The sequence below is a fragment of the Aythya fuligula genome, chromosome 21 (assembly GCF_009819795.1).
Source record: "Aythya fuligula isolate bAytFul2 chromosome 21, bAytFul2.pri, whole genome shotgun sequence".
Classification (NCBI taxonomy): Eukaryota; Metazoa; Chordata; class Aves; order Anseriformes; family Anatidae; genus Aythya; species Aythya fuligula.
Genome location: NC_045579.1, coordinates 5,128,410 through 5,144,448, shown reverse-complemented (window position 1 = coordinate 5,144,448; position 16,039 = coordinate 5,128,410). Strand labels below are relative to the sequence as shown.

The 16,039-nt window shown below is 42.8% G+C and overlaps 1 protein-coding gene across 1 annotated transcript; it reads right to left on the bottom strand.

The window, feature by feature from the left end:
• Positions 1-9,242: 9,242 nt before the first annotated feature.
• On the bottom strand, positions 9,243-15,405 carry TNFRSF4 (TNF receptor superfamily member 4). The gene is made up of 7 exons (XM_032201491.1): positions 15,055-15,405; positions 12,618-12,740; positions 12,168-12,269; positions 11,686-11,752; positions 10,927-11,159; positions 10,644-10,769; positions 9,243-9,814 (listed from the first exon to the last, which is right to left on the bottom strand). The coding sequence occupies exons 1-7, from the start codon at positions 15,284-15,286 to the stop codon at positions 9,744-9,746; spliced, it is 954 nt and encodes a 317-aa protein (XP_032057382.1). The 5' UTR covers positions 15,287-15,405; the 3' UTR covers positions 9,243-9,743.
• Between the last annotated feature and the right edge of the window lie 634 nt (positions 15,406-16,039).

The window sequence follows — 16,039 nt, the reverse complement described above, 5'->3', positions numbered from 1 at the left end:
CTATACAACCCCAAAGCGCGCTAAAGTGGGCTGGTATCAGGGCTCCCCCTGCAGAAGTCCTCCTTCCCCTGACACTGGGTGAAGGCAGCAGGCTTTTTGTAGTTGTGGCTGTGCTCTTCCTGTTCCTGTTCCTTTAGGGGAGGGGAAAACATTTTGTTTTACCTCATCAAATGCTTACAGGGCTAAGCAATGATGCAACCGTGGCTCCACTAAGAGAGCAGCTGATTATGAGCAAGATGGAGCATCACATAATTTGATTTTCATTGAATTTTACCAGTAGATATACAGTGGACAATTAACACAAATTATTCCATCTGGGTGTGAACTGCAGCTCTCTCACACTATTTCATTCTGACTTACAGCTCCTTTAGAAACCCTCAAGGATTTAACTATCAGATGTGCACTGTACTGTAACTCCATTCACCCACACAGATTTTCTGATTCTGTTCACTGATTTCAACTTCCTCACAATCTGGAGCATCAGACTCCTGAATTATTTTTCAGAGCTGATATAACTCAATATAGATAGCATGAAACCACCAGAAATAATGCTGCTGCAAGGTCAGCCCTGGTACCAAAATGGAGAACAGCCCCACAAGGCCTTCTAGGGACCCGTGCAGCTCCTCTGCCCCCAATTCCCTGGGATTCAGGTAGCAAAAGACAGCTCCTCAGCAAAATTACACCAAAATTACACACGGGCACAGCCATGTCATGACCCGTAATCATGACCTGCTGCTGGATTTCAATTCCACATTGTCTCATCCCATACAAATGCAGACACACACTTCAATCACTGCTTTATGTTTGGCAACTTGTTTTTTTATTATTATTATTTTTATCTCATTTTACTTTTCTTTGCCCTTTTGCATTTCAACTGTACCTTATTGTTTGCTTCTATCCGTGCAGCTTGTGGTTACTTTTATGTGTGCACGGCGAAGATAACGTTTCAAATCCAACCTAATTCTCATCTGAGCGGATGAATTCAGACACAGAAGCAGCTCTTAACGGATTCTTTTCCACGCTGCATGTGATGACACATAGGTCAAGGCAAGGGAGAGTCAGACCTGTGAAGAGAGATGAGTGCATGTGGAAAATGCCATGCCTTGGCATTTGACGCTTGCTGCGTTATTTCCTTAGTTTAACACACAGTCTATGAAGCCTAAACAAATTTTGCAGGCAGATTCCAGCCTTTGCTGTGTTCTACACCTTCCTCCTGAAGATTTTATCCACAGATCTCAAAGAGAAGGTCAGTTATCACACCCCTCACTTAGTCCTTGGTCAGGCATCTATTTACCCATGCTCCTATCATGAGTAGAAGCAATTGGATTGATTAGGTACACAACAGACACTTCTAGTTTAACAAACACATGCTGCAAAGCTTCTTGTACTGCTAAATTTGCTAGGTGAAACCTTGCTGTGAAAAGCTTACATCCAAGCTAGCTGCAAGCAGGCTAAAGGCGCCAGTCTCTGTGGTTTGTTTTCCCCACAAAATGCCCCTAGAAGGCCCGCAGTTAAATTTCTGAAAACGTAAGCCTCCTTCTTTGTACACCTACCACAAAGGAGATCCCCTTTCCTTCCATCACATGCTGCTCGTCACACATGTCACAGCCTGGAGGAAACCCAGCGACACACAGAGGGCTCGTGCTGCTTCCCAGCTGGCCACCGAGGGCTGGAAGCCACCAGCCACCCTTTTTGGGCTCAGAGCTCTGATGCAAGGTTCCCACCGCCAGCTCTTGCAAAGAGCAAAACCAGAAGGCCTGGGCTCCACAGGAAGGGCTACGGGGTGCTTCCCTTCCACAGAAAGCATGGTACCATCAGCAGCCCCTGAAGAGAGAAGAGGGTCACAAGAGGATTTTAAGACTCTGCTGAGTCTGTTGGCGAAGGCAAAGTATTAAGCAAAAGCACCAGACACTGCAGAGATACATTCTGCAGACCAACCTGTTATGACCACGTCTGAGCTGCACACAGGCCCTGACCAACTCTGAGGGGATTTTTGTTATCCTCTTGTAAGAACAGGTTGAGAATAAAGATAATGTGGTTCAAGACAGCTACATTTATGTTTACCCCAGGGTGTTTTGATGGCAATACCATTGGAAATGCTCCTCCTTGCACAACAGGGCAAGGAATACCTTGGGGACACTAAGCCCAGCTGTGGCTGCAGCCAAAACTGGGGGGCAGAGCACCCATATAGGCCTCGATAGCAAGCACTGCTGCTGCTCTCATGAACAGCTTGCTACCAAACTCGGCCTCACACCTTCCCCTACCCTATACTCCTTCCCCAGCAGACGGAGGCTGGTGCAGGGTGGAAACAGCACCAGCACCTTTTAAATCCCCTTACCACACGTAAAAAGTGGGACAGAAGGGGGTACGCCTTCCCCGTTCAGCCCAGAGCTTGCCTTTGCTCTGCAAGGCCTTGTCCAAGTCTCAAAAAGAGGCTGTTGGTCTCACCTGCTGGGAAGTGTTTATCAGACTGGGAACCAATTTTCCCTCAGTGTTTTGGAACAGATCACTCATTTCCCTCTCTGTTTGGGAATGTTGGTGCTTTCTGAACTGGTCTCTACATGTTTTTGTTGTTGTCGAAGCGCTACAGTCGTGTGCAGACACCGCCAGATGACAGGACATGACGGTCAGATAACAGACAACAGCACATGCCAAGACTAAACGACTCGAGTCAGCAGTGACCTTTCAGAGACAACACAACTATCTGGCTGCAAAATCTCTGGGGATTTTCTAAAGCTAATCTTACCTGTCTCTGAGGTAGTGACATTTCATCTGCCAACCCTTTCTTGCTCAGCTCTGTGTGTTTTGCATGTCATTACCGCCAGGGCCTGGGTCCCATCCTGCTGCCTTACCCGGCCAGGTTCTCAGCAGGCTCTGCACCTACTGGTAGAACAAATGCCCATTTCGCCCAGCAATAAGCAGAAGTTTTCTCATCTCCTCTTCACCGGTTTGGTGGCGGTATTAAGCAGGAGCTACAAAATTAACCATACAAAGTTCAACTAAAACTAAATACTTTGGAAAGCAGCAATCCTTACATTTTTTCAACTTCCTACATGAGCAGAGGTCCCGTCAATCCACTTGACCTGTGTTCAAAATTATAATCCCAAGGGTTAAAAGGCCATAGGAAGTAATGCAATTTTCAGGGTTGCCTGAGCACTTATATCACAACATACTTTCTCCTTTGCATGCAACAGGAGGACATGGCACAGTCTAGAACAGGCAAAGAGATGAAGCTAGGGGCTGAGATGTTCAGAAAAGCCTCAGGGTTTAGAGTCTGCAGCTGTCAATAAAAAGGAGCATCCAAACACAGGAGCATCCAGTACAAGTGTGTGGAGTTTGGACCGAATGGTCTCTGTAATGCCAGGCTCTAGTTCCTCAGTCTTGGAGGAAGAGGTCTTAATCTTCTCTGACTGTCTCCAAGAAATGAACCTCGCTTCTGAGAGTGGGGCCTCAATGAAGCAGGAGATCCAGGGAGAATGGGTTTCTTTTCTTCCCTTCAGCAAAGGAAAGGGGGCACAGAAACAAATGTTACCAGACACCAAATGCAGTGACTTATCTCCTGCTCCAGTCTCCTAAGGAACACGCCAATACCTAGCTGTCAGTTCAGGGCAGATTCAGATGGAAACAGGTGAACACAGCAGTGGAACAGAAGAAAAGCTATTACAGATCCCTCAGCCCCTTCTCCCTCTCTGCTGCCATGACCTGCATGCACAACACTAGGAGGGGTGCTCAGGGATGAGATTTGAAGGAAGAACCAGGGAATTCTTTCACCTGATGAAGCTCACCAATTTGGCAATTTGCGTGCTTCAGGGCACGCATTTCCACGATTAATTTCAGAGCTGGCTGTGAGTTCTAGTTTCACCCACCTTAATAATGATATCTCGCCACAAGCTGAGTGTTACACACACTGCCAGGTGACTCATTTTACAGTTCTCATTTTGTTTGAGGTCATTGGAGCCACTGGTTTGCTGACTGTTCAAATTACCTTTTGGGAAGAACAATAACAACAACAAATGACAATAGTGTAACGGCTTCTCAAAGGTAATTATTTCTTGCAAGTCCTGTGGCTTTGCAGACACTGCTCAGACTTGGTGCTGTCAATGGTAAGTCAGGGAGAGTTTTTGGTTTACTGACAATGAGATTTTGCTGATTTCTTATAATGGGTGATTAAAGCAGCAAGCCACGCACTTCTACAAGTAAGAGGTTATTCATGTGAAGTCAATGTAATTTCTGAATGACTATACGTTAGACCGAGGTAGAAATTGCCTTGTAAGCTATACCTCATAAGCACTTTTTGTCCTGCTGTAGAAAACTCCACTGCTAACTAAAGGATTTATACATTGTACAGAATTTGTCTATATTCTTGGAAAGCAAACATCAGTCTTTATTATAGATCCCTTTGCTGTGCCATGACAGTGATAGGAGGAGTAGCTTACATGAGGTGATGTGATTTGTTGTACCTGCAGCAGAGCAGCAGCTCTGGTGGGCTGCAGGAAGCGTGGAGGAGCAGCCAGGGCAGCAGCGAGCACATGAGCCTGGTGCCACGATGGATACAGGGACAGCAGTTCTCCAGCAGGACACCCTCTGACAACTGACAGAGCAGTGATTTGGCTGCAGCTGGAAACTAGAAAACAAAATTGTTATGTGTTCCTTTCACTCCTTGGGATTTTGGAGTGAATGGGACTGGCTACCATGGGGTTTCCAAGAACCTGGGGTATTTGCTGTGGCTGTTTAAGGTCTGCCCTCTTTTGGCCCATGAGGAGAATTACTGCCTTGCAAGCCTGCAACAGATAGGGCAGGAGTCAGGCAATATAGTAGAAGTGGTCTGCATTATGCCACGTGTGGTTTCTCTAGGCAAGGTAAATTCTTCTCGCCCTGAAAAAAAAAAAACAAACAAGGGCATTACGAAGACCGGATCCTTCCTTTGAGCAGCTCTAAGCAGCCTGCAGGACACACACAGAACCTCTCTGGGTTACTTACACTGCCTGCCCACCAGCAGTGGCAACTCCCCACAAAGGCAAGAGCACAGGCTGGGTAGTAAAAACATTGACATTTCATAAAGGGAAAAACTTTATGAAACCAGACAGAGACAAGAAACTCAAGTCACTGACGTTCCTAAGCTGTGCGTTTCCTCTTCAGCTAGCCACCAGGTACAGCGTGTCATTAGCAGATGTGACCTTTCTGAAGTTTCACATGGCAAACCTGAGTCATTTTGGTGTACTTCCAGGTCAGAGGAGAAGGTGGTGAGGAAGAGAAAATGCATGACACATAGGAGCTGCAGTAGCCACGACACATAGTAGCTGCAGGCGCTAGCACTTTTCATATATTTTGGGAGGGATTTAAAAAAGAAAAAAAAAAAAAAAGACAAAGGAGAAGTTTGTTTTTCAAAAGGTTTTTTGCAGCAGTCCTATGATGCAACCTCCATCTGTGGAGGAGAGCAATTCCAAACAAATAACATAATGTGCTCACCCCAGGCCCTGTAAGTCATGGCTAGTGCAGTTAAAGTTAAATTATTCATGGAAAAATTGGCTTTATTCTCAAGTACAAACTTATAGCCTTTTTTATAGGTGGTTCTTAAAACAACAAAGAGGTCAAATTTCAGTGACAATATTGATGCAGAAAGTTTTACATGGGCTTAAATGAATTCCTGAACCAGGGCTCTGTGGTGTCCAAGACGTATATACCTTACAAATCATAAAACTTCACCAACTACTCTGCCACTGTAAGTTCACACTAAAACCAGAGCTTAGAGTTGCTTGCATAAAAGAAACCGGTATCTTTGCAATCAGAAAGAGAGGCTCATGGCTTTTTTTAAGTTAAAAAAAAGGCAATCAGTTGTGTTACACCGGAAAAAAAATCTAGTATAGCCTTATCTTCATCAGCTTAGTTGAAGAAGCACAACTCTGCCCGTGTCGCTTGAGTGCCTGAAAAGGGGGAAATCTGAATGGCTGAAAAACAGGAACTTACTCTGTGACATAGCCCGTATCTTTGAGAAGGGAAAGTTTTATTTCTAGCACGTAGGAAGACAAATGTAGGCTGAAAGCAGCACAAGGTGTTCAAGAGGCTCTGCCTATTTTTAACTGGGGGTTTTAGAGCTTGTTTGTTCCATGGTTTTCATTCTGGAATGAGAAACCCAAGCAGGTTTTTGACAGGAAAGCAACAAGACTGAGCATAATTTTTAAACATTATCCCTTTATTCAGAGCAAAGTAGCCACACCAGTTTATTAAACCAGTCTACCAACACCCAAATACTCAAAAAAAAAAAAAAAAATCAAATCATAAACATAAGCATTAAACGTAACCATGGTATAACTGCAGAAAGGATTATAGGTTGTCGGCACAGGGGTTGGATACAGAGGTCCTACAGCAGCACAGACAGGCTCACGGTCACACATCACCATAAAAGCCAGCGGCACAGACTTCCTGATGCACACAAGCCAAAAGGCCTGCTGGATTCACTCCTCTTTTCCATGCTGATAAGCAAATTCAACTCGTGCTCAGCTGCCCTCGCTTGGCTGTGCACTTCCAGGGCCACCACCAGTTTATAATTCTGCCCGATGGAACAGCCCAGGCCCCATTTTCCAGGAAATCTCCCCATCAGGAGGCTGTAGGAGGGCACAACAACACGGAGCACTTGAGCATCTTCCTGTGCAGCTCAGCCAGAGGGCAGAAAACAAGAAAGATTCGTGGAAGCAGCTGGTGAGCACACACCACAGCAACACCTCCATAAGCACCTCGTCTGTTCCTGTGGGCTGCGTTGCCATCATTACCCCACAGCCTCAAATAGCTCATCGCTTATCTGCACCGTGCTCAGTTATGTGGAAACGCGGTACGAGCAGTATTGCCTCGGAAGGGCAGGCTACAGAACTGATAAGCATTGTTTCTGAGAAGTGGCCGCATGCTCTCTGGAATCCATTTCCCAGATTCATCCATTGCACTCCGCCGATTCACAGCATCTAGACCACAGCGCACTTTCAAAGACTTCTACATTCATAACTTTGTTTGAAAGGGCTGAGCCTTATCGTCTCAAACCTCCCAGCAGCTCAGGTGGGAACTGCCACCAGACACAATTCACAAAGCACAATACTACACCGCTCGCTCAGCTCACCCAGACAGCGTGTCAACTTAAAGCCTGCTAAGCCATGGATTTGCCCATTTGGGGATCCTGCTTTTTGTGAGAATTACACTTCAAGCAAAGCAGGTCTCTCTGTTCTTGCAGCTAGGTCACTGTGTCCAGATCTAAGCTACCCAATAATTTTGATATACTTCAGCTGAGACAGCAGAGAACAAGCTCACACACCCCTTCTTTGTCACAATTAGCACAATTAGGGAATTCCTCTCATTGGCAGTCTCAGGAAAGGTCAGGGTCCATGGGCTCAGGCTACTCCCACTGCAGTCAGTGGCTATGATGGTGCAACAGCTGAATGTAAATAAGTTTAATTAGCAATTAATAGAGCACCCTCCACCATGCTTGTAAAATGACAAGATGTCACGCCAGGTCAGGATGAACAGAGTAGTCTAAAAGGCCCCCACATGACTTTAACAAAAAAACTAGAAGTTAAAGTCTTCAGAAGGTCCCTGACAATAGAAATAATTTTTTAAGGGTCAAATGCTCCGGTACAGGAACCTTCTGAAAAGTCAATGCCCATCTTAAGCTCCCACGCTGGAGTAATACCATTGGTTTCTTTGTACTCCCCAAATCATATGCAAACACGCACATCTAGCCACTACTACAATTTATTTGAAAAACTCAGTACTATACTTCATATATAATACAAATATTTATATACATTGTATATGCACTTCAAAATAGGAAGCCACTAAGTACACCATATGTATAACATATAATGAAACATATGTTTAAAAACATGTTTTTAGATAACCAGCTGTATTCTTGAATACATTTCCGTGCTGCATATTTTGCCATATGCTTTGGCACTATGTATATGAGTTATATACTAAGGAGTATTTGAAGTGAAAACACTTCTGAATGATATAACTTTCAAGTTATATCAAACTTTTTTTCTCAAACTTTTACACAGAGATATTTAAATTACATCACAAGCTATTCAAAATAACTCTTGCCTCTCAGACTTTGGGCTTTGAATTTGTTATCTAAAATTTGAACATTCTTTAAAAAGACACATCGATTAACTCACAAAAAAAAAAAAAACATTACAGAAGTAAAATTAATTTCATACAGCATGCAGGCAAACAACCAGGTGTATTTTAACTGTGAACAGATCACACGAAGAAAACTTCTTCAGTTCTGAAGGCAGATTCAAGTGACAGTACACAGAAGTGAGCATCCATATGAACAGTATCTATCCACTGTTTCATGATCTTCACACATCTTTGCCAAAATACAACACTTGAAGGCCCATATGGTCACACGGTGTTAAAAGTTCAGCTTGCCTCTTATCAACAGAAAACATCTAGGGAGTTGTCACCACAAATTATCATTCATCAGCAGAAAAAAAAAACTCTGAATGTCCATTTACATGCTACTAAACCTAGGACATGAAAAGGTTTTCCCCAAATCCAGACCACCTGGAAACAAACTTGCTTGTGTGTTTCTTCCTTTATCCACAGCATTACTTTGAAGCAAGCAATCAACTCCCACAGAAGTGGTTTAAACTACACTATTTTACTCTTCAAGCTTGACTGAAGCAGCCTTGCTGGGGATAGACACACCAGGATATTCAGCACAACAGAACATCCACCAAGAAGCAGCACAGAGCTTGTATGTACAAAGCTTACAGATCAAACAGTTTTATACAGCAACTAAGTCTACAGTGCAGACAAGTTGTACTCTACTTTCCCCCTGCTCTGAATTACAGTTTTCACTAATCACGTTCTAATCAGAAATTACCATTCCCTTTGCAGTGAGTAGATGGATTCTACTTTCCACACAGATGAAGATCTCACAGAGATTTCCAAACACTTGGAGATCTGGAGCTACTCAGTGACGGTGAATCATTCCATTTGTTGGCCTGTGGGGATCCTGCTCAATGTTAACATGACATTTTCTCAGTGGGTCTGCCCGAAAGAAAGGCAGAAAGGAAAAGAGTGGCACTGAATAGCCATCTCTTAATCATTGCTTAAAAGCCAGCACCAGAATTAGCAGCTGTGACAACTGTCTCTGGAGGCACAGTTGATGTATGCCACTTATTTTGACTAATAAAAAAAAAAAAAAAAAAAAAGGGAAAAACAAAATGGAAGCACAAAGGAAACTGGCTAGGTCCATGCATGGAGATTCTCCACCTAAAAGGAACAGAGCTCCTTTGGGAGCTCAACTGAAACCCTGTACATGGCTCCACTGAGAGAAGAGACGTGTCCTGCTCAGCACCTCAAAATTGTAGGGCAAGATATAAACCTAGTTATAAATCAGGTCTTTTATTTTTTCCCTGTACGTCAGTTTGCTCAACAATTAGCTCTTACAGCTTTGTAAACGCTTTCTGCAGCCCAAAGGCAAGTGGCTAGGAATGCAGAGGACTGTATCAACTCAGGTCCAGTACCAGGGATGCTGTGCACAGGATCTGCCTAATAGGAAGAGTCACAATTTGAGAGCAGCTACTCCCATGGGTCCTAATGCCAAAGGGATGACTCAATGAGTCCCAAAGGACTGGAAGTGCAATTAAACAATTACAGACATCCACACAGATAGCCGCTGAAAGTTGTGTCACATTAGTCATTAGGATTGATCGGCTCAGAAACGCAGGAAACAGTAACACAACGTGAAGTCAGTTTTTGATGAGACTGGAATTGGAGTCAATTTGTTCTTCCTGGACGGGAACTCGACAGCTCGTTTCTTCTGAAAGACACACGCACACACAATAATGTACAGAGCAGAAGGCAAAGGAAACCAAGGGATTTTCCTAGGTTCATGGACAACTAGGCACCTATGAGTGACTTTTGGTTGCTGCTTGACCTTCCAGCCAAGTACTAGGATAGACCAAGCATCAGAAACAGTGAAAATAGACTATACCACTGCTCCCTGAGTGGAACAGGAGGCAGCTGTTGCCTGAATCAGAGCCAAGCTACCACTTAATTCCAAACAGAGAGCACAGTTCTTCTCAGTCAGGCGTTTCCTGTGTTTGCAGAAGACACTTCAAGACATTTCACTTCTATGTGGGCAAAAAAGTTCACACAATATACTCTTAAAGATTCTTGCTTTTAGATCCTCTCTGTACTGAATAGAATTCTATGCACAAATTCATTGCCTTTTTTTTTTTCAGGGATTAAGGGGGGAAAGAAGATAAGAGAGAAAAATGAGAGCAAAAGAAGAATACAAACCAAGTCAATTAGTTAATGATACACTGGTATATGCTCTAATGATTCAAATCAAGAGCTGCACAGGAATAATTTCACATCATTTCCAGCAGCACATTCTAGAAACTCAATCCTTCTACACAGCAACAGGCAGGGGAATCTCTGCTCTATAACATTGCAACCCTGACATACTATGACCTCCAGTGCACCAGGAATAAGAAGAGGAGTGAACGTGAGCTGAGTAGCACAACGTCATCTGTGGTTAATACCAGGTAGATTTCATTATAATGGAAACGAAGTGCAACTAAGTGGCCAAGTGACCCTGACTAATTCTCTTTCCTATATATTTTTCTCCCTAATGAGATACTCACTCTGATGGTTGCTCCTATAAGGCCTCTTCTTGGTCGTTTTTTTGGCTGCTTGGATAATCAACAGGAAGATGGACATTCCAGACACCATAAGCAGTATTAGACAAATAAGGATAAGTGATAGAGATCCTGGTAAAAAAAAAAAAGTAGAAAAAGAATATACTAACAAAGATTTATGATTCTAGCTGGAATTTCCATGGGAAAGACTCATTACATTTGTTTCAAATGAAAATTACCAACTAGCTCTAAAATAGAGAGACTAGACTTGGTCATTCTCCCTCCTTACCCCAGTTAGTCTCTGCGGGGCTGTTTGCATCTGAGCAAATAATGGAAGGGATCACACTGGATTTGGAGGGTGAGAGCACTGTAGGTGATGTATTATTCCTGTGGCTGGTAGTAGAAAGATCCAAAGCAGATGTTGCACTCGGAGGAAGAGTTGGCTGTGTCACATGGCTGCTGCAAACAGCATCATTTGTTTTTGTTCCTGCGCGAAGAGTCGTTTTCCCAACAGTGCTGCAGCTACGGATGTAAAATAAGTTCGTGTAATTCTTCAAATAGTTGCAGTAATGACTTTATTAGCCACCTCCATGGAACAAGAGAGTGAACACTGATCCCTCTGTTCTATCAATACAGACTCAGGCTTCACCTTTCCTAGGTTCTACAGATACATAAAGAACAATTAAGCTAATCCAAGTTATTACCAGAAAAACTGAAGCTCTATTTTTGTTAGCATCTGTGCATATAGTAGCCTTGAAGCACAGATGCATTTGGCAAGGGAACTTTTTGCCACAGACATCTCCAGACCTTTTAAAAAAAAAAAGCTGAGAATACTGCTGTTGCCATATGTGAAGCTAGAAAGGACAGAAAGCAGACAGATGTCTCAAATCAGTGCACAGAAACTGTGCTGGTGACTTGGGAGTCATCAGCAATGTGGTTTCACTGAATTTACTGCTCGTTTATTCTAAACATCGTAACTTGGGCATCAGTGGCTACAAAGGTAAACCCAAAACATTGCTCTGAATGCGTTGGGCTCAGTGATACATACTTGGTCCAAGGTTGACAGTTCCCATTTCCCCCTGTGGAATAAAACCCTTCAGGACATGGTAAACACACTGGAAAAAAAAAAAAAAAAAAAAAGGCAGAAATTGAGTTCAATTAGCAACGTAACTGTATAGTAGCTCAGCAGTAGTTATGCCAACAGCTTCTAAAACAGACCCAACAAAATGCACACAGCCTACAGAAACCATAGGCTTTGTCGAGTCAGAAGTAGCATGGCATGCCCAGTGGTTCATTTTAGTCTGCAGCTAGCAAGGTTTCTTGTCTTCTCTACAGGCTAATTATGCATATTAATGAGAGCATTAAGAGTTCTGACAGCTCAAATTATGCAATAGATGTTTGCACAACTGCTATAAACACTTGCTTGGAAATACCAACGAGATAAACGACAACAGCTTTTGTACTAGAAATAGCAACTGGCTCATCTGAACCAGAAGCAATAGATTGGAAAATAATGTGGCCCTAACTTACCACTCCCCAAGGGATATCTGACATCTGGCATGTAACCGGCTATACACCTGCAAACTCTGTCAGAAGTCTTCTCACACTTCTTCACTTCCATGCTCCCCTTTGCTAGGGACGATAAAGGGAGACAAGAAATTAGACAAGGGAGAGAAAAGAGATTAGAAAGCACAGATTAATCTCTCAGTGCCTATCAACTGTGCGTAGAAACACACTGCAAAGTTTAGCAGTAATTCTTGAAACACCAATTTTCGGGCAGCGTAAGCCCACTTCCCTTTGAAGGCTCTATCGTTGGTATCAACCAGGAGATACCAGCTATGGAAACGATAACCCAGAAAGTCTTTGGGCTCAGTTTTCTCAGGAGATAGGCTGCATGACATCAGCGTTTGAGGAAAACACACACAGACCAGTTCCCTCCCAGCTTCCTATCGAGGACTGACTGTTGTACAACCAACTTACTCGTTTTGCAGATGGTACAGCTCTTGCAGAAGTTGTGGCTGTAGTCAGTACTGAAGTATTCGTTTTGACAGGGGGCACAGACCGTGTCTGTTGTTGCTGTGCAGCGACTTCTCATCCTTTCACCTAAAAAAGGCCACGCAGGAGGAGCAATTGATCGTTATCAGAAGGAAATCCTCTTTACTTTTACACACTAGAACAAGTGCCCAGAAAAATCTCAGTTCCACTTACAACTCTGCAACATTCAGCAGCTTTAGGTATTTCAGAATTCCTAAGAAATTTGTCCCATAGCATCCCTGCAAATTAAGCAGGCCATAAAGGCCTGCTGACTTGCTAAGAGTCGAGGTCCCTGATGCATTCCCAGTATCCCGGTGTGTTCCATGCATCACTTCTCCAGGCTGCTACTTCACATGGTTTAGATACCAGGGTTTGCAGCCAATGTCAATAAGGAAAAAAAATCAGTTTTTATCATGGTAGTAGGTCTGTTATCTATGTAACACAGTGGCTTTGTGACAGATCTTGCCTTCCCGTATGAGATATGTCATGCAGTTCAAGTCAAAGTAATCCGGAACAGAGAATATGATGACAGACTGGTTAGGTTTCAAGGCAATTCACTAGTGAAGCATTCGAGAACATACATTTGTAGTATCTTCCTGTTGGTATCCTCAAAGCCCATAAGGCATGAATGAATGAGTTAGAATGAATGAATCAGTTAGAGCCAGGCTCTGAGTGTCTGCATCCAGATACCAACCTGTATGACACACAGCATGCTCACAGAAGAACTGACGTATGCACTGGGACCTGTGAGCAAAACTACTTGTCCAAATTGAAACAGCAAACTAACAACCAGCCTCTGAAAAGGAGTCGGAGACGTTCCTTCCATCTCACTGGCTTCTCTCCATACAGCACAGGCTGCAGGAACAGTTTTAATGACTAGGGTTTTACAGCTGAAGCTAAATATTATCCTTAATTAGTCCTTATTCTCCCATAATGCTTTCATTTTAGTCCTGCACTCTCCATTTCATAGGTGAACAACGAGCACCAAGCCTCTTGCTCACTCCGATTTTTCCTCTGTATTTTACTGAGTGCTGTCAGTGGCAAGAACAGGAGATTCTGAGCAACCACAATATATATAATTCGTTTCTCCATTTTCACTACCTACACGATGAGGAAGAAATGCAGGAATTTCCCCACGATCAGTGGATTAGCTAACAAAGCAAAAAAACTGGTAAGAGCTCTTTCAGAATAAGTAGTAACCAAATTTAAATATATAGGATTATCTGTGTCTGCATACAAGCATGCGTTTCCTTAACCTGAGTTGAGAAATATTCAAATTTCAACAGTTTTGAGAATAAAACTCTTAGATTTCAGGTTGAATGGGGATGATTTCTTCCAATCAGCATCTTTGAAGATAATTATGCTATGTTCAATTTCTTCGGCATCAATTTTATGTAGTAGAGAATTATGAAAAGAGAAAGCAACCATTGTGGAAGAAACACACAGAGCCTCATGCGAGATTTAAAGTTGAAACTGCACTTACAGATGGGATCTGAACACCTTCTAGGGGTGTGAACGCACACTTTGAATTCAGTTAATATTGATTGCCCCTTGAACAGCAAAATTATCTGTTCATTGTGGTTACACTGCATCACAACCATTACTTTAATGAAACCCAACTATTGCAGTGTTTGAGGCTTGCTAGTTTGCATTTGTGCTTCTCAGCATCGTTTTCAGTGATACTTGGATGTGGAAAAAATGCACGAAATCTAAAATTTATACTCTTTTTATAAAAAGGAGAAAAATACAGTTCTCGTCAAGTCATGCTTTGCTAATCTAGATCTGTGAATCAGACTTGCTTCCCTTCACAGGGGAAAAATAAGTAAATGTGGAATTTCTTCACAGCCCAACAGAAGTTGTGTGCATAGTATCTGTAACTCAAATTTTAATTATTTCTCTCTTAAAAACATCCTAAAAACTTAAGACACCAAGTCTTAAGTAGTGTAAGCCTTGCTAAAAAAAAAAAAAAAAAAAAAAGGCTTACAAAATATCTATAGCAATTACTTGAAATTTTCTGTTATTACACAAGATTTCTGGGTTGAATGTCTTTTTAATAGGTAAAAAGTAACACAAATGATACCCTCTTTTCTCAGATACCGCTCCCACAATACAAGTGTACCAGGCTGACACAGTAGGAAACTCAGCCACGCAAAAGAATTGTCTCTCAAAGAAGAGAATCCCTAAATTTAGTATGTTACAGAAATAATCTGTCAGTCTAGAATGATAACAAGTGCTCACCAAATGCTTTTTTTTTTTTTTCCCCCATGTTATGCTTCCTAATCAGAATACTTTCATCAAGCTCTTTCCCACCCCTTCTGGATTATTAACTGATAGATATTATAACACACAAGTACAACAAATATATAGGGAAAAAATCACTTACCAGGAGCACAGTACTTGCAGCATTTTTTGCCAAAGGGATATTGATGCTCTTTGCACTGCAACCCCAAGCAAGGGGGAAAAACGACTGCCAGCAGCAAGAACAAAATGCTAGAATAACGCAAGGAAAAAGCTACAGCCACCATAATGCAGCCCCACTGTCCCCACCAAATTCTGACTGCAGCAAACTCTTGGAAGAGATGACAGCAAACTGCTGGTGACCAGAACAAATTCATATGTCGGTTGCTGGGAATTTCCCAGCAAGTGTTCCACGCCCCCAGACTTCTTCCCACCCCTTGGCAAGCTTTTTTTTTTTTTTTTTTTTTTTTTTGCAGTTTGTAATCGAAATACTCAGAAAGGCAGCATGCTGAATAGGATTATGAAAAGACTTAGCCTTAAAAGAGAGCACACCTCTGGCCTGGTACGTACCTCTCAGCGGTGTCACGTACGTGGCTTGGATGTCAGGAGAACTGGGTGATCCTCGTTCTCCTAAGGAGGAAAATTAAAGCAATGCCGAGGTAACAGCTGAAAACCCTTACAAATCTGAGCCATATGTGAAATGAAACATAGCCCACACAGCCTTACTCCCTAAAAGGTGAGGTGCTGATGGATTCTGGTCCCTTGGTCTCACTGGGACGGTAAAGCTGTGATTTTTATTGCTGCATAAAAACAACCAGCTAGTTTTGATGCCCGTTTTATTGCACAGAAGCAAAATCCCTGAATGCAACTCCCTCCTGCTGTACAAACCAGCAGTAACACAGCAGGGTTGGGGCGCAGCACAGCAGTCCAACCCTCACCTGACCCAAGCACGTGGAATAGACCAAAATAGACCAGAACAGACCAAAAATAGACCACGCTAGAATTAATAGGTTTAGCTATCCAGATTCGCTACTGGAATTTTACTAATCTGACGTTATTGACCCAGGATCCAAACTGAAAAATCTTCCAGTGCCAAGAAATTTCAGCGATCTTTATTGTAGAAACCCAAA

Bases quoted from the DNA above. Each gene is read 5' to 3' on its own strand.
- TNFRSF4 (XM_032201491.1), bottom strand. From the start codon at position 15,286: ATGAATTTGTTCTGGTCACCAGCAGTTTGCTGTCATCTCTTCCAAGAG. The intron at 11,753-12,167 runs GTAAGTTAGGGC...TTTTTTTTCCAG, and splicing joins CAGATATCCCTTGGGGAGTG to TGTGTTTACCATGTCCTGAA. The intron at 9,815-10,643 runs GTGAGTATCTCA...TGTGTCTTTCAG, and splicing joins TTATAGGAGCAACCATCAGA to AAGAAACGAGCTGTCGAGTT.